The sequence below is a fragment of the Crocuta crocuta genome, unplaced genomic scaffold (assembly GCF_008692635.1).
Source record: "Crocuta crocuta isolate KB4526 unplaced genomic scaffold, BGI_CrCroc_1.0 scaffold179, whole genome shotgun sequence".
Taxonomy (NCBI): Eukaryota; Metazoa; Chordata; class Mammalia; order Carnivora; family Hyaenidae; genus Crocuta; species Crocuta crocuta.
In genome coordinates, this window is record NW_027551568.1 from 1,957,976 (window position 1) to 1,981,661 (window position 23,686).

The 23,686-nt window shown below is 47.5% G+C and overlaps 1 protein-coding gene across 1 annotated transcript in view; it reads left to right on the forward strand.

The window, feature by feature from the left end:
- Positions 1-23,686, forward strand: part of LOC144220382 (G protein-coupled receptor kinase 4-like) — a 53,167-nt gene that overhangs the window by 19,592 nt on the left and 9,889 nt on the right. The window contains exons 2-4 of the mRNA XM_077750592.1: positions 10,156-10,251; positions 17,495-17,607; positions 20,472-20,552. Of these exons, the coding sequence (XP_077606718.1) occupies positions 10,156-10,251; positions 17,495-17,607; positions 20,472-20,552 (290 nt within the window). The remainder of the gene's footprint in view (positions 1-10,155; positions 10,252-17,494; positions 17,608-20,471; positions 20,553-23,686) is intronic.

Sequence of the window (23,686 nt, forward strand, 5' to 3'; positions counted from 1 at the left end):
CTCATCCTCCTTCCCTCCCTCTTTCTCTCTCGCTCTCTCTCAAAAAATAAACATTTAAGTTTTTTTTAAACTTTAAAACATTTTTTTAAAATCAGAAATCTAAGCTCCTACCTTAGGAAACTAGAAAAAGAAGAGTAAATCAAAAGAAGAAAAGCAACAGTAAATATTAGAGTAGAAATCAGTGAAACCAAAGACAGGAAATAAAGTGAAAATCTGATTCTCTGAAAAGATTAATAAGATCTGTAAGCCTCTAACCAGACTAAGGAAAAAAGAAGACACAAATTAGTAGTATCAGAAATGAAAGAGGGACATCACTACCAATCCCATGGATGTAGCTTGACTAGGAGTATGGAATCTTAAAATTGCTGGAGGAAGGTAAAATTGTGCTCATACAGATAACATTAAAGTGAACATGTTTTATTTTACCCACACATAGGGAATCAGATGTTATAATTAGTTCAAATGACAGTCAAAAGGCTCAAATTTATTTGGCAAAAGGAACTGAATTGCAAATCCAGGCAAACTGATTTTCCTACAGAGGGAAGAGAAGTGTGTGGGAACTACCAGGCGAAACGGCTTGTGTGTCTGCCTGTCACCCACGGTTTGCAGGAAGCTGCCCATCCCGGAGACCAGGAAGGCTAGCATCCGGTAACCGGGAAGGGCGTGCTGGACAGACACAGTGTGGTGTTTTGCTGACACTGTTTTTCTCCTGAAGAGTTAAATCAAGTACACCACAATCATTAACTTGAGCTCATATGAACTGATGAGCCAGCATGACTCAGTGGAATTCTAAATTAGGGAACTTTACTAAGAAAATAACACAGGAGATGCCAGCTCCCTTTCTGTCAATTTGCTCCTGCTTCGTCACTGGATAGAACCCCTATGACCAGCGCTTCTCAGACGCACAGGGAGAAGCCGACCTGGAAGGGTATGCTGATTCCCTGCCAGCCTGTGGATCTGGGACGGGGCCTATCATCATCCTGGACTCCGGCTCGGGGGCCAGAACCTCGCCAAGGCTCTGCAGCACCCGCGGCCCCGGCCTGTGCCCTTCCTTGGGGGAGACTGGCATACCTTGCTGGCTCTCGGCGTCAGGAGCACTGGGGCTGGTCTTTGCTAATCCCCTCCTTCCTCTTCACAGGCCTTTTAGGGAAATACTTGGGAAAAGGTGACTTTGGGAAGGTATGAGGGAAATGGGCCATCAGTGAGCCAGACAAGATGAAGGCACCTGTATGTAAGTAAAGCACCACGTGGACCATGCAGTCAAGGGTATGGAGACAAAACAGGGCACAGAAGAGCAGAGTATCTGTCGGAGTCCGTCCCTCCTGGGACAGAAGTTAACCAGGGCAAAATTTTCATTGACATAGTTGGGTGGAAATAGCGAAGCACCGCGCTGAGTTTTAAGTAAGCAGATCTGTGCAGTCGGCAGACCGCCATTTATTCTGAGGTTGTGCACCCTGCTGCTTTTGCACTGCAGTAGCCTTTCTCGGGAAGCATTGGTGAAAACAGGCTTGATGAAGTAAGGTACTGCCGGGGAATCTGACGTGTCCTCTCCAGCATCCTCTTTCATTTTTCTGTGTGGTGATTTTGTCATGGGAGCAGGAAAGAACTGGGAGGCCCAGTGGTGCCTTGTCCCCAGCTCTTGCTCTGGTTGTGTTAGGTGAACGTTGACACCGGATGCGGTGAGGAAGGAAAATAGCCCTGGAGCCCTGGGGCCCGGACGTGTCATTCCAGTGCAGGGGCTCTGTGCGCTGAGTCTTCTGCGGGGTTAACGGCCACGTAGAACAACACCCGTGTGGGGACTGTTGTGTTTGCACATCTGTGTTCTCTTCTGGGTGAATATAAAGTGGACAATTTGGGTGCTGTCTTTTAGCACAAAAAGAGGGCATGAATTACTAATCTCAGAAAGGAAAGAGGGACATCACTATAGATTCCATAGATACAGTCCTCAGCCAGTGACTTTATCTTGTTTGAGTAGATCTTTTTCTTTAAAAAAAAAAAAACTCGTTGTTGTAAAATACATTTAGCCATTTTTAAGTGCAAGTTCAGTGGTGTTAAGTACATTCACGTTGTTATGCAAACGTCCCCACCATCCACCTCCAGAACTCTCCAATTGAAACTCTGTCCCCATTAGTGACAACTCCCCATTCTCCCCTCCCCAGTCCTGACAGCCACCATTCTGCTTGTCTCTTATGGTCTGACCACCAACACCTCATGTAAGTAAGACCCTACAGCATTGGTCTCGTTGATGACTGGCTTATCTCACTTAGCACAACGCCCCGAAGGTTTATCCACGTTGTAGCAGCTGTCAGAATTTCCATCCCTTTCTTCTTTTTTACCCCTTAAGTCCCGTGACAGTTGTTTATTATAAAGGTGACTGCGGATCCTCATGATGGGCTTACCGGTAAGCTCTCTGCTAGCGGGCATGGGCACCAGGACTGCCAACCTTTGGACCCGCAGCCCCCGGAGTCGGCCACCCCCAGGGCCTGGCTGTACCGGACGAGGGTTCCTTGACCTCCTTCTTGGAAGCCTCCTGCAGCCATTTCTGATAACAGGCCACCGGGGCTTTGGAGACGGACTGGTGGATTTTGTTTTTCTTTTCGTTCAATGAAAGACATTTCTTTCACGAAATACATAGAAACCTTTGCTCTCTGAAACCGGGGAATACGTTACTCTAGTCTCTGAGGCGTCTGAGTCATTTAGGATGTACTTCCTTGAGCGTTGACACTTTAAAATTGGCATTTCTACAGTGCACCCTTTCTGCCTTTATTAAATAGAGCCTAAATTAATTTCTTTTGGAAGACTTAGGGGCATATTGTGATCCCCCATAAGTTAAAAGCTGCTCTGAGGCCTGTGGCATGTACCTCTTTATCCCTATGTCAAGAGGCCTCAGTGCTGTGCTTCGAATGCTTATCTTTCCTTTTTATCAAGTTTTGTGGCTGTTCTTTCAATGTGCTATCTCATAGATCTGTCTGTAAGTTACCTGTTACAGTAACTTTCTGTTTCTAGTTTGTTGTGGTATAGGAAATCAAAGCCAAATAATAAGAATTGTGAATGAAATAAGAGACNGAATTACTAATCTCAGAAAGGAAAGAGGGACATCACTATAGATTCCATAGATACAGTCCTCAGCCAGTGACTTTATCTTGTTTGAGTAGATCTTTTTCTTTAAAAAAAAAAAAACTCGTTGTTGTAAAATACATTTAGCCATTTTTAAGTGCAAGTTCAGTGGTGTTAAGTACATTCACGTTGTTATGCAAACGTCCCCACCATCCACCTCCAGAACTCTCCAATTGAAACTCTGTCCCCATTAGTGACAACTCCCCATTCTCCCCTCCCCAGTCCTGACAGCCACCATTCTGCTTGTCTCTTATGGTCTGACCACCAACACCTCATGTAAGTAAGACCCTACAGCATTGGTCTCGTTGATGACTGGCTTATCTCACTTAGCACAACGCCCCGAAGGTTTATCCACGTTGTAGCAGCTGTCAGAATTTCCATCCCTTTCTTCTTTTTTACCCCTTAAGTCCCGTGACAGTTGTTTATTATAAAGGTGACTGCGGATCCTCATGATGGGCTTACCGGTAAGCTCTCTGCTAGCGGGCATGGGCACCAGGACTGCCAACCTTTGGACCCGCAGCCCCCGGAGTCGGCCACCCCCAGGGCCTGGCTGTACCGGACGAGGGTTCCTTGACCTCCTTCTTGGAAGCCTCCTGCAGCCATTTCTGATAACAGGCCACCGGGGCTTTGGAGACGGACTGGTGGATTTTGTTTTTCTTTTCGTTCAATGAAAGACATTTCTTTCACGAAATACATAGAAACCTTTGCTCTCTGAAACCGGGGAATACGTTACTCTAGTCTCTGAGGCGTCTGAGTCATTTAGGATGTACTTCCTTGAGCGTTGACACTTTAAAATTGGCATTTCTACAGTGCACCCTTTCTGCCTTTATTAAATAGAGCCTAAATTAATTTCTTTTGGAAGACTTAGGGGCATATTGTGATCCCCCATAAGTTAAAAGCTGCTCTGAGGCCTGTGGCATGTACCTCTTTATCCCTATGTCAAGAGGCCTCAGTGCTGTGCTTCGAATGCTTATCTTTCCTTTTTATCAAGTTTTGTGGCTGTTCTTTCAATGTGCTATCTCATAGATCTGTCTGTAAGTTACCTGTTACAGTAACTTTCTGTTTCTAGTTTGTTGTGGTATAGGAAATCAAAGCCAAATAATAAGAATTGTGAATGAAATAAGAGACGTTCTTTTATGAGCAAATAAAACGTGCAAGTTTTAGCATGTTGGCTTTGTGCTTTGCAGAGGTCCTTTTTCTCTGTGGTTTTTACCGTCTTCTGAGTTGACTAAGTGATGTTGCTACAAAATGTAAGTCAATAGTGTGTTAATAAACAATTTTATTTTCAGATAAATCCAGCCATATTCGTTTTTATCTTCTAATATTCGAAGTCCTGTGCTAGAGCTGTCCTGTTCATCACAGCACACCGTATAATTAGGGTAGGCTGCACTGATGTAACATATACGCCCCGCGCGTAATCCAAGCTCAGAGAAGTTCTCTCTGTCCTGCAAGAGGCCAGGCAGATGGTCCAGCGTGGCGGCAGTGCTCTTGTTCCGTCAGGTAGGATCCAGGCTGATGGTGGCTCTGCCAGCGTCGGCAGGTGGCTTCCTGCTCAATGCAGTGACCACAGTGTACGTTTGCGAGGTCCCCTGCTCGACATGAATGCTAACGTCCTGATGCCTGATCCTCACCATCGAATTTGTGTCTGCAACTGTGGTATGATGAGCATTTGGGAACCTGGAAGACTACAGGGAGCCCTGGGGTTGTAGCGGACTTTTAGAGGGAAGTGAGCTAAGTTTACTTGGCTTAGTCGCAGCCTCTGCTCTCCATGGAGCTCTTCTTCTGACTAACCCAGGCTGTTTTAAACTGAAGGAAGAGAATGTGTCTCCTTTTGGACTCTACAAACTTACATTACATGTGAAAAGTAACCCTGAGTGCCTCCTATCAAGGGAATGACACCCAGTATGTATGCTGTATTTTACGTAACCATGGTAACTGACAACCATTTGGGAGAACAATTGAACGGGACCGTTAATGCCCCAGGTCAAGAACTCTCCTAGCTCTACGCTCTGCAGAAATGGTGGTAAAGGAGACATTTATAAGAATATTTGTTGTAACATTATTTGTAATATTGGAAACCAGGAACATTAAATGACAATTAATGGGAAGTAGATAAATAGAATATTTATATAGTAGGTTACTATATAGTATTTAAACCAAATTCATTCACTCACCAAGTATTTACTGAATGCCTACTTTCTGCCAGGTGCCCATGCAGCTGTTGGGGTTACGGCTGTGAATAACATAGATAAGACCCTTCTCTTCTAGGTGGTTCTAATCTTGTGAAGAGACAGGTCCTCACTCAATAGGATATGTGAAGTAGATTGTATGGTAGATGGTGACAAGGGTTAAGAAGACACAGTAAAGCAGAGATGGGGCTGCGAAGGGTGGGCATGGGGGTAGGCCATGGAAGCTCAGATTGGATGGCCAGGAGAAAAGACCTGAGGGCATGAGAGGTCTAGCTTTGCTGAGGAAGAGCTTTTTGGGCTGTGAAACAGGGAAGGCAAAGGTCATGAGGCTGGGAGCTGGGGGGTGGGAGCAGCATGGGGCCCACCTGGGACAAAGTGAATAATGTGTGTCAAAATGGCCTGAGCTGTGCAGAAAAGAATGAAATTGTAGGGTGGTGTATGCACTTAACAACCTCTAGAGTAGGGGTTCTTAATCTAAATAAAGTAATATGCACATGATTGTAAAAGAAGTCAGTTATATTCAGATAATTGTAAGCTTTCTTAACAGATTTGTGTTGTAAGAAGTGCTTCGTTCCCAGAGCACTGAGTAACAGGGCAAGACCGAGCAAGTGTAGGTCTCGTCCTTAAAGCTCTGTCAGTGTGAAGGCTCTCACTGCGTAGTCTGACGGGGCTTTGGAGCTGAGGGGTGGCCTCTGGCTCAGCCGCTTCCCTGTGTCCCTCAGCTGTGCTGAGGGAGTCACAGCGAGCAGGGCGCGCAGCTAGACCGTGTGTGCGAGGGCGCGGGATCTGCCATTTGGAGCCTGAACAACGAGCTACAAGGCACAGAGTGAGCTGCCCAGGGGTTGCTTGGCCCCGTCACCTGAGCCCTTGCAGACCATCTGGCACCAATATTGTAATTTCAAAGCAGTAATACGAGTGTGAATGACATTTCGAGTTATTTCTGGCAACCGTAACATCACAGAAAAACCTGAATCCTCTTGGTGATGAAGTCGCAGGCACTGCTAATGCTGAGGTTCTCTTACCTACACTTATGGCTGACAGAAATGGTGAGTTTTGGTTAGAAGTTAGTGAAGCCAACCGTGAAGGTTTTTTTCTGTCCAAATTCAGGGAAACTTTGATATCAGGCTGTGGATGCCAGGTTAAGAATTTTCCCCTGAGGCACCTGCGTGGTTTAGTTGGTTGAGCGTCCGACTTCGGCTCAGGTCATGATCTCATGGTTTGTGGGATCGAGCCCCACGTTGGGCTCTGTGCTGACAGCTCAGAGCCTGGAGCTGCTTCAGACTTTGTGTCTTCCTCTCTCTCTGCCCCTCCCCCACTCGTGCTCTGTCTCTCTCTCTCTCTCTCAAAAATAGATACAAACAAACAAACAAAAAAGAATCTTCCTCTAACGCAATATTTTTTTCAAGGTTACCACGCACATGTGCGCGTTCACACACACACACACAAATTTACAAATGGATTGGGATAACACACACCAAATTAATAATTGTGCTTGCTTCTGTGGGTCTAGGACTAGGGATAGTATATGATATCCCAGAATATGTTATAAGAATAATTACGGTATTCATAGTAGAAAGCCAAGTCCTAAACCCCTTAATATCCAGCAGAATTTGTAGACCAGAGAGCTAGTCAATCTAGTTCTTTCTCACCTGATGCATTTACCTTAGTGTGGTCCTAATCACAGGTAGAAAAACTGAGCTATTATGACAAAGGGGGTGTCAATGTCCCCATTTGGTCAGTGTGATTACATGGGCTCAAATCCCAGCTTCTCTGTTTGCTGCTTATAATGCTTTGGACAAATTATTTCACAACTCTGTGCCTCAGTTTCCTCAGCTGTAAGATTAGGATTATAACATGGAAGCAGTACCCACCTTGTAGGGCTGATGGGAGGGTCTAGTGAGAGCAGACCGGGACCTTGCAGCGGCGCAGCTGGCCGCAGTCAGCGCTGATGAGGGCTGTCACCATGACTGCTTCCGACATTTGGGAAGTTTTGGCTTCGTATTTGTATTTCGCAACATAACTTCTAGATGTGTTTCTGGCAAACAATTTATTTTAAATGTTTGTGTGCTTTTAAAAAAAGGCTTTGGTCACACCATTTGTCTTCTTAATAGCAGTAATGATTAAGCAGGATTCCTGGAGTGGGGCACCCCCCCCCACCCATCTCACTGGTTGTGTGATGTTGGACAAGTTATGTGACCTGTTTGCTTTGGTCCCTTAACCGAAAAAAGGGAAGAGTAGTAGTGCTTTCATCATAGGATGAGGGATGATTCAATGAATCAATATATATATGAAGCTCCTAGAAAGGTACCCAGCACATAATAAGTACTCAGTAAACTGACTTCCTCCCCCTCCTCTTAGACCTTGGCAGTTTCATCCTCCCTCTGACCCATGCTCTGTAGTCAGCATCTCCAGTTTTTGCCTTTAGTGTCTGCGGTTGCAGTACCGCTCGGAGTGTGCTGGGCACCAGGAGGCCCATTTATTTATTCCTTCAATCATTTTTTGAATGCTGGAGATACATTGGGAGTTAGACCACGAACCTAGAACCTGCCATCACTGAGATTTAATGAAGATGTTTTCAAGATGCAAAAGGAATGAAGAGGAAGGAGTCCCTGTATCTCCCTAGGAAGGCGGGGCAGGCTTTGTGGGGGTGGCCCTGCCTGAGCTGAGTAGAGGTTTGCCTACACTGCTGAGCCCAGAGTGACCGTCCAGGGTGGAGCCCACCTTGGCTTCTTTGGGGCCTTTGTAGATAGTGCGGCTTGGAGATGGCTGCCTGTGGCGAGATGGCGGGCGGGGCTGTGCTCTATTCTCCATCCTCCCTAGACTCAGGAGTGGGCTGGCACTTGCATTTTAGGAAAGTGACCGTGGGAGGCAGTGTGGAGGGTCCGGAAGGGGAGACCAGAGGTAGGAAGGCCGGTCCGAAGAAGAGGCTAATGAGTTTAATAGCGTGGGCAAGGCGAGTAGGGCAGGAGCACCTCAAGGCAGCGCTGGCCACCCGGCCCTCTGCTGTGTGCCTGGTGCCCGGACGGTGCCCAGCACACGGGACTTCGGTGCAAATGCTGTCTGGATAAATGGGTGGGGGCACTTCAGAGAGAGGATTAGTGCCGTGGTTCCCAGCTCCGTTCGCCTGGTACGTGGGGGATGGTCCGCTCGAGGCACAGCGTGTGGAAGGACGGTTGAATTCGAGGGGAAGATAAATTGAGTCTGATTTGAACATGTTGACCTTGAGGTTCTCTGGGGCCTCTGTGCAGTGGGATAGAAGTCTAGAGTCACAATCCCAGTTGAAATGGGGCAGGGGAGGGGGTAAGCAGAGGAGCAAACCGGCCACAGAAGAAGCCCCTGCGTCTCCAACCATCATCTGTGTGGCAGATTCGTGTCCGATCCGTAGTCCAGCCGGGCCTTCTCTCCGGAGTCAGCCGTGCAGCCACCCTCCATGGCTCTCTCAGTTCTCTGCTCACGTGCTTCAGGCAGGGCCCCCACTTCCCGAACGCGGCATTCCCCCAGATTTCTCTTCTTTCCAGTAGCCCTGGAGCCTTTCAGTCACTGACCCAAACTGTGCTGTTTTCTCTTGGACAAAATTTGATAAAATTTCAACTCCTCAGAATGCTTAAAATTGAGGGTTCTAATTTCCCCAAGGTTTTATTTTTAATGTTTAATTTTGAGAGAGAGAGAGACAGAGACAGAGAGCAAGTGGGCGAGGGGCAGAGAGGGAGCGAGACACAGAATCAGAATTAGGCTCTAGGCTCTGAGCTGTCAGCACAGAGTCCAAAGCGGGGCTCGAACCCACAAACCATGAGATCATGACCTGAGCTGAAGTTGGATGCTTAACTGACTGAGTCACCCAGGTGTTCCAAGTTTTTTTTAAAGGCACTTATTTAAAAAGATATTTCTAAAATCTTTTTAGATTTTTATGTTACTTATTTTTTAAAAAGTTTTATTTGAGTATACTTGACACACAACATTACCTTAGTTTCAGACGTACAAACAACATAGAGACTCAGTATCTCTCTCTGCTCTGCTTACCTCAAGCGTGGCTGCCGTCTGCTAAAAATACAGCCTAATAGGAGTACCCGGGGGGCTCAGTTCGTTAAGCGCTCGACTTCTGCTCAGGTCATGATCTCATGTTCCTAGGTTCAAGCCCCGCGTGGGGCTCTGTGCTGACAGCTCAGAGCCTGGAGCCTGCTTTGGATTCTGTCTCCCTCTCTCTCTGCCCCTCCCCCACTTGCACTTTGTCTTTCTCTCTCAAAAATGAACATTAAAAAAATTTTTTTTTAAAATATGACCTAATAGCTTTTCCCACCATCTTGTCTCACTAGGGGACGCTCTTTGTCTGTGTCTTCCAGAGGCTCCCTCCTTCCCGTCCTCCCGCCTCTGCCCAAGTGCGACCCTCTTGAGATGCCTTCTCCCAGCTCACCTCAGCCTTAATTGTGCCCTTCACCTTCACCTTGCTTGATTTTGTTTCATACCACTTAGCGCTGTACGATTGGCTAATTTTTTAATCACTTATCATTAACTGCTTTTTTGGTGTGTTTTTTTTTCAAATCTCCCACACTAGATTGGAGGGGAGGGCTGTTGTCCTTTTTACCATTGTATTTCCTGTACTTTGCAGGCGTTTGAGCCATAGTAGATATGCAGCCATGTATGACGTGTTAGGTCCAGCTTACAAATTTGGAAGCTGAGGTTCAGCAGGATTACTTATAGAAGGTCAAGGTCACACGGTTTCTAAATGATAGAGCCAGTAACTCATTGTATCATTTGGGATTTTCATGCTTTGTCAAGCAGTGTTGTAGATAAGACCAATAATTTAGAGACTGTATTTTCATTAAAAAAATACTTTTCCCCCCAAACTTAGGAGGATATGGCAAAAAAAGTGGTCGTAGTAGAAAATGGAGGGAAATGCTGAAGCTGCCCCTTGTCAGCCAGTGCAGCGAGCTTCGACGTTCCATTGGTGAGTAAATAGTGCCAGTCTGGGGGCCCCGTCTGGCACTGTAGCACTGGTTAGGTGTTGTTCTTTTACCACGTAGTATATGCGCATTGTTCTACATAGAACAGAAGAGTAAAATTCCCTCTCCCCGTGACCCAATGAATCCTCTCTCTACAAGCAAACACAACGCTGTCGAGGTGTGTCCATGTGGTAGCAGGAGTCAGCCCTTAATTCCTTTTTCTTGGCAAGTAACGTTTCATTGTATGCATATACGACTCCTTGTTTACCCACCCATCAGTTGGTGAGGACTTGTCGTCCTGGTCTGTTATGAATAATGCTGCTAGAAACCTTCATGTACAAGTGTTTGTGTTCACGGTAGGGTACACATTAAAATGACCATTTTAACCATTTTTAAGGGATCCAGTTTCATTCTCTTGCTTTGGATATCCAGTTATTCCAGAACCATTCGTTGAATGACTATTGAATTGTCTTAGTACCTTTATCAAAATCAACTGACTGTGAAGGTGAGGGTTTGTTTCTAGACGCTCGTAAGGATACACGTGTTTGCATTTAGGGCCCACCCAGGTACTTCAGGCCAGCTGTCCATCTCAAGGTCCTTGACCTAATCATATTTGTAAAGGCTCTTTTTTTTTCTTTTTCAAATAAGGTCACATTTATGGGGATTAGGACCTGATACCTTGGGAGGGCCATTATTCAGCCTATGACAGACAGTAACTCGAGGCTTAACTTTTTGAGGAACTGGCAAACTGTTTTCTAAAGGCAGTTGTATATTTTACATTCCCAGCAGCGACATATGAGCGTTCCAGTTTCTCCACATCCTTGCCAACGCTTATTTTCATTATAGTCATCCTGGCCAGTGTGACTTGCATTTCACTAATGACTAATGATATCGAGCATCTTTGGGCTTCTTTGGGCCAACTGATACTTGATCCATGGTTAATAGTAATTGTTTTCTGCATATAGCACCAACTGATTAATACGGAGGTTGATTCCATTATTTCACATTTGCATTATAATTAAGAGATTATAAACTTTACTTTAGGATTATTTATGCTATTGAATATATTCATAGGATCATAGAAATATATTCGTGTATATTTGCATATAAATGACCTCTGTATACTTCTGATTGGGGGTAGTTTTTAGTACATAGAATGACGTAAATGACATTAAATATCCCATCACTTAACTTTTCTCCCCCATTTCATGCTCTTTTTAAAAATTATTTTTATTGAGATATAATTTACATTACATAAACACCATACGAGTTTAAGGTGTACCGCTCCATTAGGTAAGCTTTAAGTGTCCGCATTTATTTCCTTCCATGTACCAAGGCCTGGGAATGGTACCACCGGTGCAGTGGCTAAGAAACAGATATGACCTCTGACCTCTTGGCAGAGATAGTTATAAGTAATTGCAGAAATAAGCATAATTACAAATTGCAGTCAGCCCTTTGAAGGAAAGGGTGTCGACCGCTGGGGAAGTACAGGGGCCGCAAAGGGAGACGGAGCAGAGCAGGGGACATCAGAAAGGCCAGTGTTCCTGGAGCAGAGAGCCGGATGGGAGGAGACAAGGGAGGCGGGGCTTGTAAGCCTGGGAAAGACACTCGTCTTTCTAGGACGGTGGCCTTGTCAGAGTTGCAGCAGAGGGACGTTGTAAGTAGATGCCCTTTGAAGGGCATCCCAGGCTTCAGGGTGAGGAATGTAATTAGAGTGTCGATAGAGGGGCAGGAAGGCCACCGGTGAGACTGTCGCCCTTGCGTGAGCGAGAGGTGATGGTGGCTTGGCATGGAGTGGAGGGGACCAATCGGATGACCATGAGAGACCGTTAGGAAGTAGAATCAGACTGATTTACATGTGGAAGCAGGAAGGTAGTGGTACTAAGGGTGGCTTCCACGTCTGGTCCACCCCCCGAGATCGGGCTCACGGTGTGAGGAGCTCTGTGTGGACGGAGGCTGCACGTTCATGCTTAGAGATCTGAAGAGTCTGGGTCTGGACGTGTAGCGGGCATGACTGGGAGTGGATAAGCTCTTCCTAGAGACAGGGGGAGGGGAAAGGACCCTTGAGCAGGTTCAGAGGACCTTGCATCCTGGTGTGGCTCGGGCGGAGCCGACCAAGGAGGGGCCAGGTGAGTCTGGGGAGCGCAGGGGTCCAGAGAACTGGGGACCAGGGTGGCTGCAGGCTGGTGGGCGTGTCAGCGCAGAGGTTGAGCGGCCACTGGACTTGTCCCAAGGTCAAGGTGTCTGTTTCACCCACAGTTTTGTTAAGTGAATGCATGCAGGAATGAGTGACTTGGTGACGTTAGCGAAATTGCTTCAGGTAAGATGTACAAGCCGACTTTCTCACTGAATCCGACAGTTTCCACCAGACACCCTCCACTGTGTGCAGCTCTTTGTTAACTTTATTAGTTTACACGTGTATGATTTCATGTGGTCATAAGCACATGCTGGGCCTTTCTAATGTTTATCCTTTGGTGGTTCTAAATTGGTGGGTCGTAGAGGATCCGTGAGCTCTAAAACTTTTGAGTTAGGGCTCTTTCTGGAGGAGGATCACTTTGAAAGGAAGCGAGAGTGCTTCTGGTCAGCGGCTCATCCTTGCCTCAGGGTTTGGCGCACTTCCAAACACGGTGTCTCACGTGGCCAGCTCCCCCCCACCCCCCCAACACTGCCCACGGGAGAGAGCCTCTCGGCAGCGGACTTTGACTCTGGTGCACCGAGGGCTCCGACCTGGAAGGCTTCGGCGCTGGCCCTCCCTGACCACGGCGGTGGGGCTCCTCCCCTCTGTGGCCTGAACTCCCGTGGGGCACCTGCTCCCTCGTGACTGGGACAGCAGACAGCTCACTGTGCAGCCTCTGAGGGGTCACAAGGACCAGATCTTCTGGTTCCCGCGGGACCAGGGCCTGACGGGAGGAGGGAAGCCGGCTGCCTGCTGCTTCTGAGACCTCGTATTTGGTGGCGCGTTTCTATAGGTTATGGTGTTCGATCTTAGCAGCATGTGAAGTCTAATGCATGGGAAAGTGATACCATCATGGAATTGTGAGCCTGATAAGGTAAAAGGAAATAGGTTTTTTTGGTGATTATTTAAATGCCAGATTTGTTTTAGACTGGTTTAGAGAAACATTTTTTTTAAAGTTCCCTGATTATATAACTTCCCATGGGTTTTGTGATGTTGCTGTCATTTCTTTAAAGTTCTGTTAATGTCATCAATGTGAAAATTTTGAATTGCTGCAGGATGGAGAAAATTGTGTGATGAAATATTTTGAAATAGAAAAAGGGCTTTACTGAATAAATAATCACCTATGTTCTCACCACCCAAATATAAGTGGAAGACTTTAGAATTAAGGTCTTTTGGAATCAGGCATAATTTTTGCTATTGTACCTGAGCCAATCTAAAACAATTGGACTGGGTAAAATTAGACCTTTTCCTGTGAGGCGCCCGTATCAATGCTGTCCCCTCGCCACACTGCAGGGCCGGCCTGACCCCAGATCCCGTCGAGGGACGGTCCCCTCGCCACGCTGCAGGGCCGGCCTGTCCCCAGGTCCCGTCGAGGGACGGTCCCCTCGCCACGCTGCAGGGTCGGCCTGTCCCCAGGTCCCGTCGAGGGACAGTCTGCCCAGCCAGGTGGTGTGCTGAGTCCCTCCAGTCCCTGCACATATCCAGCACTGTGGGCCGAGGGTGGCAGTGTCATTTTCCAGAGGGGAGAGAGGCGCGTGTCACGTGACTCAGCCTTGGCCTAGACTTCCCCATGCTCTTTGATTTTGCCCTGCTTCCTTCCTGAAACATCCAAGGGGCTCTTAACCCTGTGTTTATGTTTTTAAAGATCTTTCAGCAAGGGTGGCTTGTGTCCTGTGATCATTTACTCAGAGATTTTGTAGTTAGGATAGAAATGTATGCAATGTCTGAGCTTTTGGATGTAGACTTGAAAGTGCAAATCACCTTAGTTCTTCCTGCTGCACCTGAATTAAGACTTCTAGAGCCAGTTAGGTAGCTTCCTTTGTAAGTGAGGACTCAGATCTAGCAGAGTTCTGGATGAAATTAAGGGTAATCAAGAAATAAATTTGGAAAGTTTGAATGGAATCCATCTCTAGTAAGCAAGGGTTTTTTAGTGTCTAGGATGATATAAATGTAAAATGCAACAAAACAATCGGAAACATGTACCCACAGTTATGCGCCCCCCTCTCACCCCATAAACTTGAGATGTGGGGCTGTTGCCTCCTGGCCCGCTGCGTGGCCCCTCCTCTTTGCACTGCTCCCTCCCCGCGTCTCCGGGGCTCCGGGGCTGTTCTTTTTAAAAAACAAAACAAAACTATCTTTTTAAGTTTATTTATTTTGAGAGAGAGAGAAAGAGAGGGAGCACCTGTGTGCACGCGAGTGGGGGAGGGTTAGAGAGGAGAGAGAGCGGGGGAGGGGCAGAGAGATTGGGAGAGGACAGAATCCTCAGCAGGCCCCATAATGCCAGTGCAGAGCCCCGCCTGGGCTCCATCCCACAAACCTCGGGATCGTGACCTGAGCTGAGATCAAGAGCCAGAGGCTTAAGCAGCTGAGCCCCCCAGGCGCCCGTGTAGAGCAGTGCTTAAACTGCGGGTGTCCCCACGGGGCCCCCCAGCGCACCAGAGTCTGGGTCTGTCTTCCCTGGCCTGCTCTGCGCCCAGGTTCCCGTCTCCATGAGTGGGGCTGCCGCGGGCCACCTGAGTCCTCATGGTCCCCTGGGTAGACTGTGGGTTCCTTGCAAAGACGGCTCCCCTGGTTCCTGTCACGAAGTCCGCACTGTTAAGGGGAAGACTTGACCGAAGTTGAACAAGTTGCCTTGTGAGGTTCATTTGTCGCCAGAGAATTGGCCTCTTTCTTCCCATTCTGCTACCTTCATTCTGGCCCCCGACGGGTCTCACCGCTGGCCGCCCCCTTGCCCCAGCCCTTCCTGCCCCCACGGCACCTCCACCGCCCCAGGGCCTAGGTGGCCCTCAGCAGGGAGCAGCTCCCAAGAGGTCTATGTGGGCAGGGCCTCGTGTGTGATCCTGGTGTGTGGGCAGCTCCCTCAGGGAGTCCAGCTTGTGTCCAGGGTTTCAGCTGAGGGGTTCTTTTTTTTTTTTAATTTTAAATATGTGTTTTTAAAGTTTATTTTTTTCTTTTTAATTTCTGAGAGAGAGAGAGAGAGAGTATGAGCAGGGGAGGGTCAGAGAGAGAGGGAGATACAGAATCTGAAACAGGCTCCAGGCTCTGAGCTGTCAGCACAGAGCCCGACACGGGGCTCGAACCCACAAACCGTGAGATCATGACCTGAGCCGAAGTTGGACGCTTAACGGACTGAGCCACCCAGGCGCCCCTAAAGTTTATTTTTGAAAGAAGGAGAGAACGAGCAAAGGAGGGGCAAAGAGAGAGACAGAGACACACACAGAATCCGAAGCAGGCACCAGGCTCTGAGCTGTCAGCACAGAGCCTGATGCAAGTCTCAAACCCACAAACTGTGAGACCATTGCCTGAGCTGAAGTCGGACGCTTAACTGATTGAGTCACCCAGGTGCCCCCTGTTTTTTAAATATAGTATCCCTAAAATAAAATGTGGTAGTAAAATTAGACAAAGTGAGTAGTGGAATTTTTGCAAAACTGTTGTTTGTTGAAACAAGCAATTGTGCACTGGCAACCAAAATACCTACCTCCTTGCCTGTTCTTTTCCATATGCAAACTCAGTGACCCAGAGTAGGGTTGTTTAGATTCCAAGAATTACTTGGCATTAACAAACCTTTTAATTGAGGAATTTGTTATGGCTACCTTATTTTTCATGAATTTTATTTAATTCTTCAGCTTTAGAGCCACTTTGAGTACCTGAACATAATGTTCATTTCAGGTTCAGAGCAACTGATTTTCTTGGCAATGTTGTTGTTGTTGTTGTTGTTTTTTCAAATGTTTAATTCATTTTTGAGAGAGAAAGAGACAGAGCATGAGCAGGGGAGGGGCAGAGAGAGAGGGAGACACAGAACCTGAAGCAGGCACCAGGCTCTGAGCTGTCAGCACAGAGCCTGACACAGGGCTCAATCTCATGAACTGTGAGATCACGACCTGAGCCGAAGTTGGATGCTTAACCAACTGAGCCACCCAGGCGCCCCTTCATGGCGATGTTTAAGCTATTTTGAACATAACATTTTTGTGTTTGTTTGTTTGTTTTAAGTAGGGTTGATGCCCAGAGTGGAGCCCATTGTGGTACTTGAACTCACGACCATTGATATCAAGAACTGAACTGAGATCAAGAATTGGACACTTAACCAACTTAGCCACCCAGGCACCCCATCATTTTTGTTTTATATCCCTCTTGATACTTTGACTAAATATTAGTGCCTTGTTCTCAAAACGATATCAGTGTTTGGGCTAAGGTTAAGGTATATAATGTATTATCCTATTGAGAAGAAAAAAAAATAAGAGCAGTTAAAAAATAATTAAGCACAGGGGCACCTGTGTGGTTCAGTTGGTTCAGTGTCTGGCTCTTGATTTTGACTCAGGTCATGATCTCACAGTTGTGAGATTGAGCCCTGGTTGTGAGATAGAGCCCGAGCAGTGCTCTGCACCGGGCATGGAGCCTACTTAAGATTCATTCTCTCTCTCTCTCTCTCTCTCTCTCCCTCCCTCTCTCTCCATCTCTCTCCCTCTTTCTCCCCCTCTACCCCTCCCCAACTTACACATGCACTCAATCTCTCTCTCTCTAAAATAAAATCAAATCTCAGTGTGTGTCTTTAAAAAAATAATTAGGAATATATAATTGTAACTTGTAAAAGTGTAAAAAGGTAGCAAAATGGCAAAGAATTTTAAAAAATGTAATTTAGTACATGCCTGTGGTGTATTTTACATACATGCAACTTGTCCCGAACACACTGGGGGGGGGGGTCAGGCCTGTACAGGGATGGAGTGGGGTCTCTTTCTTGCCCCTCTTTTCCTTTGCTGTGACTGCGGCTGCTCAGTTCCCCAGGGAATGCTGCTTCCATGCATCATTCCCTTTGCAGGGGAGCAGAGACATCTCCGGGGCCATTTGCCTCACACACCGTTATCAGTTCTCCAGCTACCTTTCGCTCTGTGTAGGAATTATAAATATTCATGATAACCCAGTCTAGATTAGTAAACAAACCAGTGGTTTAAAAAAACACTGCAAATACTATTATTGACTTTTATTTTATCAGGTGAAAACAGCAGGCTCAGAAAAGCACTTTCTGAATTGTAATGAATATATTTGTTCGTTTCTTATCCCCTTTCTCCATCCAGAAAAGGATTATAACAGCCTTTGTGACAAGCAGCCAATAGGAAGACTTCTCTTCAGGCAGTTCTGTGATACAAGAAATGATCTAAAGATCTACATCGAGTTCCTAGATGCAGTGGTGAGCAATGTGTCTCAGTGGTGAAACACCCACTCTTGTGCTTTTGGAAATTAAGAGGCTAGATCTAAAAACTTAGATCTCTCTAAGTAGACCTTGGCAATGATGGTAAGAGGGGATAAATTAGCTTCTCAGTGTCATGTTACCTTGGTATGGAAGTCCCTATATGATATTCCCCCTTATCCGCAGTTTTACCTTCCGTGGCAAGTTTTACCTTGCCTGTGCTCAACTGGAGTCTGGAAGCAGGTGATCCTCCTTCTAACATATGGTCAATGCAGGCATACTCGGAGATATTGTGGATCAGGTCCAGCTCCAGACTGTGGCAGTGAAGCGAGGGTCACAGACTTTGAGTCTGGAGTTCTCTCTTGTCCAGGAAGAGAGCGGATGCAGAATTGGATATGAGAGAGGCTAATGTCAGAGAGGAGACAAGGGCCTTGAGTAAGGGTCCTTGCCCCGTGGCGGATGTGCAGAAAGAGACAAACGGTGACCATTAACTCGTGTGTGTGAGAGAAACGGGGTCTCAAAGGTATGCGGTGTTAGGGGTTTGGGTTAATACAAATCAAAAGTCCTAGCACTGAGCAGACGGCTGTTTACTGCAGGCACCAGGCACCGTGTCTGTTTATCTTAAGTTTTCTAGGGGCAGTGTCAGACGAAATGTGCTACCTCAGGGCTAACAAGGCGTTGTTCTTGTTAGTTAGCTCTGGACTTTTCTCCCTGCTGCGGGGGCTTTCCACTTGGAACTGTTCTCGGACGCTTTTCATCCTGTGGAGCGTCTTTCTGCTCCATGCTTCGTTCTACGCTGGGGGCGCTTTCACCCTGTGATGGCTTTCCACCCTAAGCCTTGTTAACCCATTGGTGCATGCTCAGGGAATTCTTAAACTTATGCCCCACAAGCGAATATCACAATGAAGCGAGTCAAATGAATTCGTTTTGTTTCCCATTGCATATAAAAGTTATGTCTAGGGACACCTGGGTGGCTCAGGTCATGATATCATGGTTGGCGGGTTCAAGCCTTGCATTGGGCTTTCTGCTGTCAGCACAGAGCCTGGAGCTGCTTCAGATCCTCTGTCACTCTCTCTCTGCCCCTTCTCTGCTCACTCTGTCTCTCTCAAAACAATAAATAAACATTAAAAAAGGTTACCTCTATACTATACTGTAGTCTATTAACCATACAATAACATTATGTCTAAAAAAACAATGTACATACCTTAATTAAAAAAATAGTCTGTTGCTAAAAATGCGAACTATCATCTGACCTTTCAGCAAGTTGTCATCTTTTTTCTGGCGGAGGGTCTTGCTTTGATGTCCATGGCTCCTGACTGACCGTGGTGGGGGCTGCTGACGTGGGGGTCTGTGGCAGTGTCTTACCATAAGACAACATAGAAGTCTGCCACGTCGATTGACCCTTCTTTTGCTTGAACACTTACTTAGAAGCCATTGTAGTGTTATTAATTGGCCTAATTTCAATATCGTCATGTCCCAGGGAATAGGGAGGCCCCAGGAGGGGGGAGGGGAATGGCTGGTCAGCGGAGCAGTGAGAACACGCACCACATTTATGTGAGTGCGGTTCGTGTCGTCCCAAACCAGTCACTGGCCAAAGATCACCAAAACAAACATAATGATGATGAAAAAGTTTGAAATACAGCAGGAACTTCCAAATCGTGACAGAGACATGACATGAGCAAGTGCCGTTGGGAAAATGACACCAATAGACCTGCTCATTGCAGGGTCGTTACAAACCTTCAATTAAAAAATAATGTGTTATTTGTGAAGCGCAATAAAGCAAAGCATGGTAGAATGGAGTGCGCCTGAGTCCTTTCAGGAAACCCCGTGAGACTCTTCCCTTTTCTCCCTGGGGCTCCAGCAGCCCTTTCCTTCCTGTCCCTTTGCTAGAATAAGACAGCGCTTTGAAAGGAGGTGATTTTTTTCCAGCTAGAACTTGGTGTAGTGGGGCACGGCTCCCCGACTCCGGGAGGAGAGCGTAGCTATGTCTTCATGCATTGGCTTATATTTGCCAAGCTGCTATAATCTAAGAATTCAGGGACCTACGCTTCTTGTTTATTTCAAATAAACTGAGCTGCCTTGCTGACGCCAGTTCAGGTTTGGACCTCCGGGTGGTGCTAGGAGGCTGTGGTTGTTGGGGGGCCAGCAGGTGACGGGACAGTTCTGCCCTGCTCTGGTTTCCTCACTAATCTCTTTGGCCCCATCTAGTCAGCCTCACCGCTCTGCAAGGCCCCAGCGTGCAGAGCCCAGTGGCTGCGCGGAGGCCTCCCCGGGCCCCAGCCTCCAGGTCATTGACTGTTGAGTAGCTTCTTCTTGAAATTCTTATCCAGGCTTTTATGATTTCTGCTCTGTTTTTCTCCCTTCTCTTTCTTTTCAGTTTCTTCCTTGCTTATCCTTTGTGGATGCTTAGATCTTGATCAGGTTCTGCCTTGACCCTTCCTCTGTTTTCTGGCCTGTGTGGTAGTGTCCTCGCTAGGGTCCCTCGTCTGACATCTGTGAAGCTATGTGACTTCTCTGGGAGGTCTGTACTCAGGTGTTTCTGCAGTACCTCTTGGACATTTCTACACTGCTATTGCCTAGAACAACCAAAGCTCTTTATTTGATGCTATTTTACTCGGCCACATGTAAGGGCGGAAAGTGTGATATGACAGGGTATTATGGGATGTGTTGCTCTACTGCATATTCACCCTTTAGAGAAAACTGTTGCCATTAGTTTCCCAAAGAAGAGCTGCAGGTACTTGGTCAATATCAAACCAATTAGAACTTCTCTGTGGTTCATAGGGTAACAAGTCAGAGAATTTGAAACTTCATGAAGCCGGGGAAGTTAAACTACTCTTTTTCTTTGTTCTCATCTCTACCATCAGGCAGAATACGAGGTGGCCGATGACGAGGACCGCAGAAGTTGTGGACAGTCCATCTTAGGCACATTCTTCAGTGCCGCCGAGGTGCGCCTGCTTCTGTAGATGTGCAGAGTTGTGAATACTTACCGAGATAATTAGACCACATAGCCATGTGTACTTAGCTGGGTAAGATATAATCAGTACGTCAAGACCTTTAATTTCTTATAAATACTCTTCTTAAGCATTTTCTTTTGTGTCAGTAAGAAAATTAACAAATCTCTTAGAAAGTTGATTCAACCAATTTAAAAGTTTCTGTTTCCTCAAACAGAATACAGAATTAGAGAATTTCATTTGTCTGTCTTGAACTGAAAATAACATTTTTCTCCTAAAAGCTTTAATGGACCTTCATTTTTATGCATTTTGGTTTAGTAGATTTAGTAGTGCAATTACTAGATTGTAGGGTAGTTTTATTTTTAACTTTTTGGGGAAACTTCATATTGTTTTCCAGAGCGGCTGCACCAATTTGCATTCCCACCACCAGTGCAAGAGGGTTCCTCTTTCTCTGCATCCTCACCAACATCTGTTGTTTCCTGAATTGTTAATGTTAGCCATTCTGACAGGTGTGAGGTGGTTATCTTCGAAGAGTGAAAGTTTGACTTCTTCCTTGCCTATTTGGATGCCTTTTATTTCTTTGTGTTGTCTGATTGCTGAGGATAGGACTTCCAGTACTAAGTTGAATAACAGCGGTGAGAGTGGACATCCGTGCCGTGTTTCTGATCTCAGGGTGAAAGCTCTCAGTTTTTCCTCATTGAGGATGGTATTAGCAGTGGGTCTTTCATATATGGATTTAATGATGTATTATTATTGATTAGATCTTTTCTGTTTGTTACGAACTGTTTTCTGTGTTTGGGTTGGGTGCATAAATATTTACAATTGCTATATCATCTTGTTGGTGTGCCCTCTTTATTTTTATATAGTGTCCTTTTCCCCCTTTTTACAGTCTTTGTTTTAAAATCTGTTTTGTCCGATATAAGTTTTGCTCCTCAGGCTTTCTTTTGACCGCCATTTGTCTGATAGCTATTTTTCTTTTTCCTCACTTTCAATCCACTAGTGTCTTTACATCTAAAATGAGTCCCTTGTAGGCAGCATATAGATGGGCCTTTTTTTTTAAAAAATCGATTTTGTCACCCTAGGTCTTTTGATTGGAACGTTTAGTCCATTTACACTCAAAGTAATTATTGGTAGATATGTATTTATTGCCATTTTATTACTTGTTTTGTGGTTGTTTCTGAAGCTTTTCTCTGATCCTTTCTTGTCTTTCTCTTATAGTTTGCTGGTTGTTTTTAGTGATATATTTGCATTTTTTCCTCTTTACTCATTTTTTTGTGGTTTTCGATTTGTGGTTATCAAGTCCAATGAGCATCCTATGATCACTGCTTTAAACACTCCATCAGGCACACTGCTCGTATCTGTTTTGCTGGGCCCTCCGGCTCGGGCCTTGTTCTGTCTCCTCTTTTGTCTATGTCTNATGGTTGTTTCTGAAGCTTTTCTCTGATCCTTTCTTGTCTTTCTCTCTCTTATAGTTTGCTGGTTGTTTTTAGTGATATATTTGCATTTTTTCCTCTTTACTCATTTTTTTGTGGTTTTCGATTTGTGGTTATCAAGTCCAATGAGCATCCTATGATCACTGCTTTAAACACTCCATCAGGCACACTGCTCGTATCTGTTTTGCTGGGCCCTCCGGCTCGGGCCTTGTTCTGTCTCCTCTTTTGTCTATGTCTCTGTGCCCGTTCCTGCTGTTGCTGAGGGTGACGGCCGTCTGAAGAAGAGGTTCTAGAGTGCCCCGCAGCGCGGTGACCCCGTCCCCAGGCCCTGGTGCCCTGGGAGTGTCTCCGGTGTGTGCCACATGCTCGCTGCTCTTGTGTCCCCGGCGCCTCATCCTTCAGGCCAGTTGTGTGCAGTGTTTGGTACCTCTAGGGGTGCCCTGGTGTGCCTGAGAAATGTGACCTGTTGCTGCCTCCGCGAGAACTGAGGTTCCGGAAAACTCCCGGGTTGGGAGACCCAGGGTTGGCAGGGGCTTGGGCCGGTCTTCTGGGGGAGGGGGCCTGGCCCGCTGGGACGAGGCACACACGGCTGGGGAGGGTGGTGCTTTTCGAAAGCACAGCGGGGGGCTTGGTGTAAGCGGTGTAAGTGGTGAGTGCCGGTGGCGCTGTTCCCGCAGGCGTAGCCGTGCTTACGGGGGGCCGGGGAGGGAGATGGCACCTGCTAGTTCCTTTGCTCCCAGGGGGCTCCCTCCGTGAGCACGGCTGCTCCGAGACTTGCTCCCAGGTGAGCAGCTAACCTCCCCCCCCGGGCGCCCCGGGCTCGCTTCGGCCACTGTCTCCGCGTGCGAGTCCGGGCTGCGTGCCTGCCTTCTCTCCGGAGCCGCCCCAGCCTCCCCTGGGCCCTCCCAGAGCGGCGCGCTGGCCTCCCGGGCTCCCGGCTTCACGCCCCGCTGGTGGCAAGAACTGTCACTTTCCAAGCCAGTCGCTGTGGGGCTTCGATTTCCCTGCGTGCTGCGCTGTGTCTGCCCCGCGTGCTCCCCTGTATGTTGCCCCGTGTGCTCCCCTGCGGGCTCCCCTGCGGGCTCCCCTGTTTGCTCCCCTGCGTGCTGCCCCGCGTGCTCCCCTGCGGGCTCCCCTGTTTGCTCCCCCGCGTGCTGCCCCGCGTGCTGCCCCGCGTGCTCCCCTGCGGGCTCCCCTGTTTGCTCCCCCGCGGGCTCCCCTGTTTGCTCCCCCGCGGGCTCCCCTGCGGGCTCCCCTGTTTGCTCCCCTGTTTGCTCCCCCGCGTGCTGCCCCGCGTGCTCCCCCGCGTGCTGCCCCGCATGCTCCCCTGCGTGCTCCCCCGCGTGCCCCCCTGCGGGCTCCCCCGCGGGCTCCCCCGCGTGCTGCCCCGCGTGCTCCCTGCGTGCTGGTCGGCCTCTCCTCCTCCTCCACGATGCCCTCCCCACCACCACTGCCAGGATCTGTTTCTCCCCCAAGCGGCACCTCCACGTTTCTATCTTCTTCCATGTGGCCCCTTCTGTAGTTGTGGAATTTGTTCTGCAGATTCCAGTCTCTAATCGATTTCAGGGGCGTCGGGGTGACTCGGCAGTTACGTCGTTGCCCGTGGGCCGCGGCAAGCCCGGGGCCTTCCTGTTCTTCCCCCAGCTTTCCCTCCTGCCTCTCAGGTTCTTCTTCCGTTTTATTAACTCGTTTTTC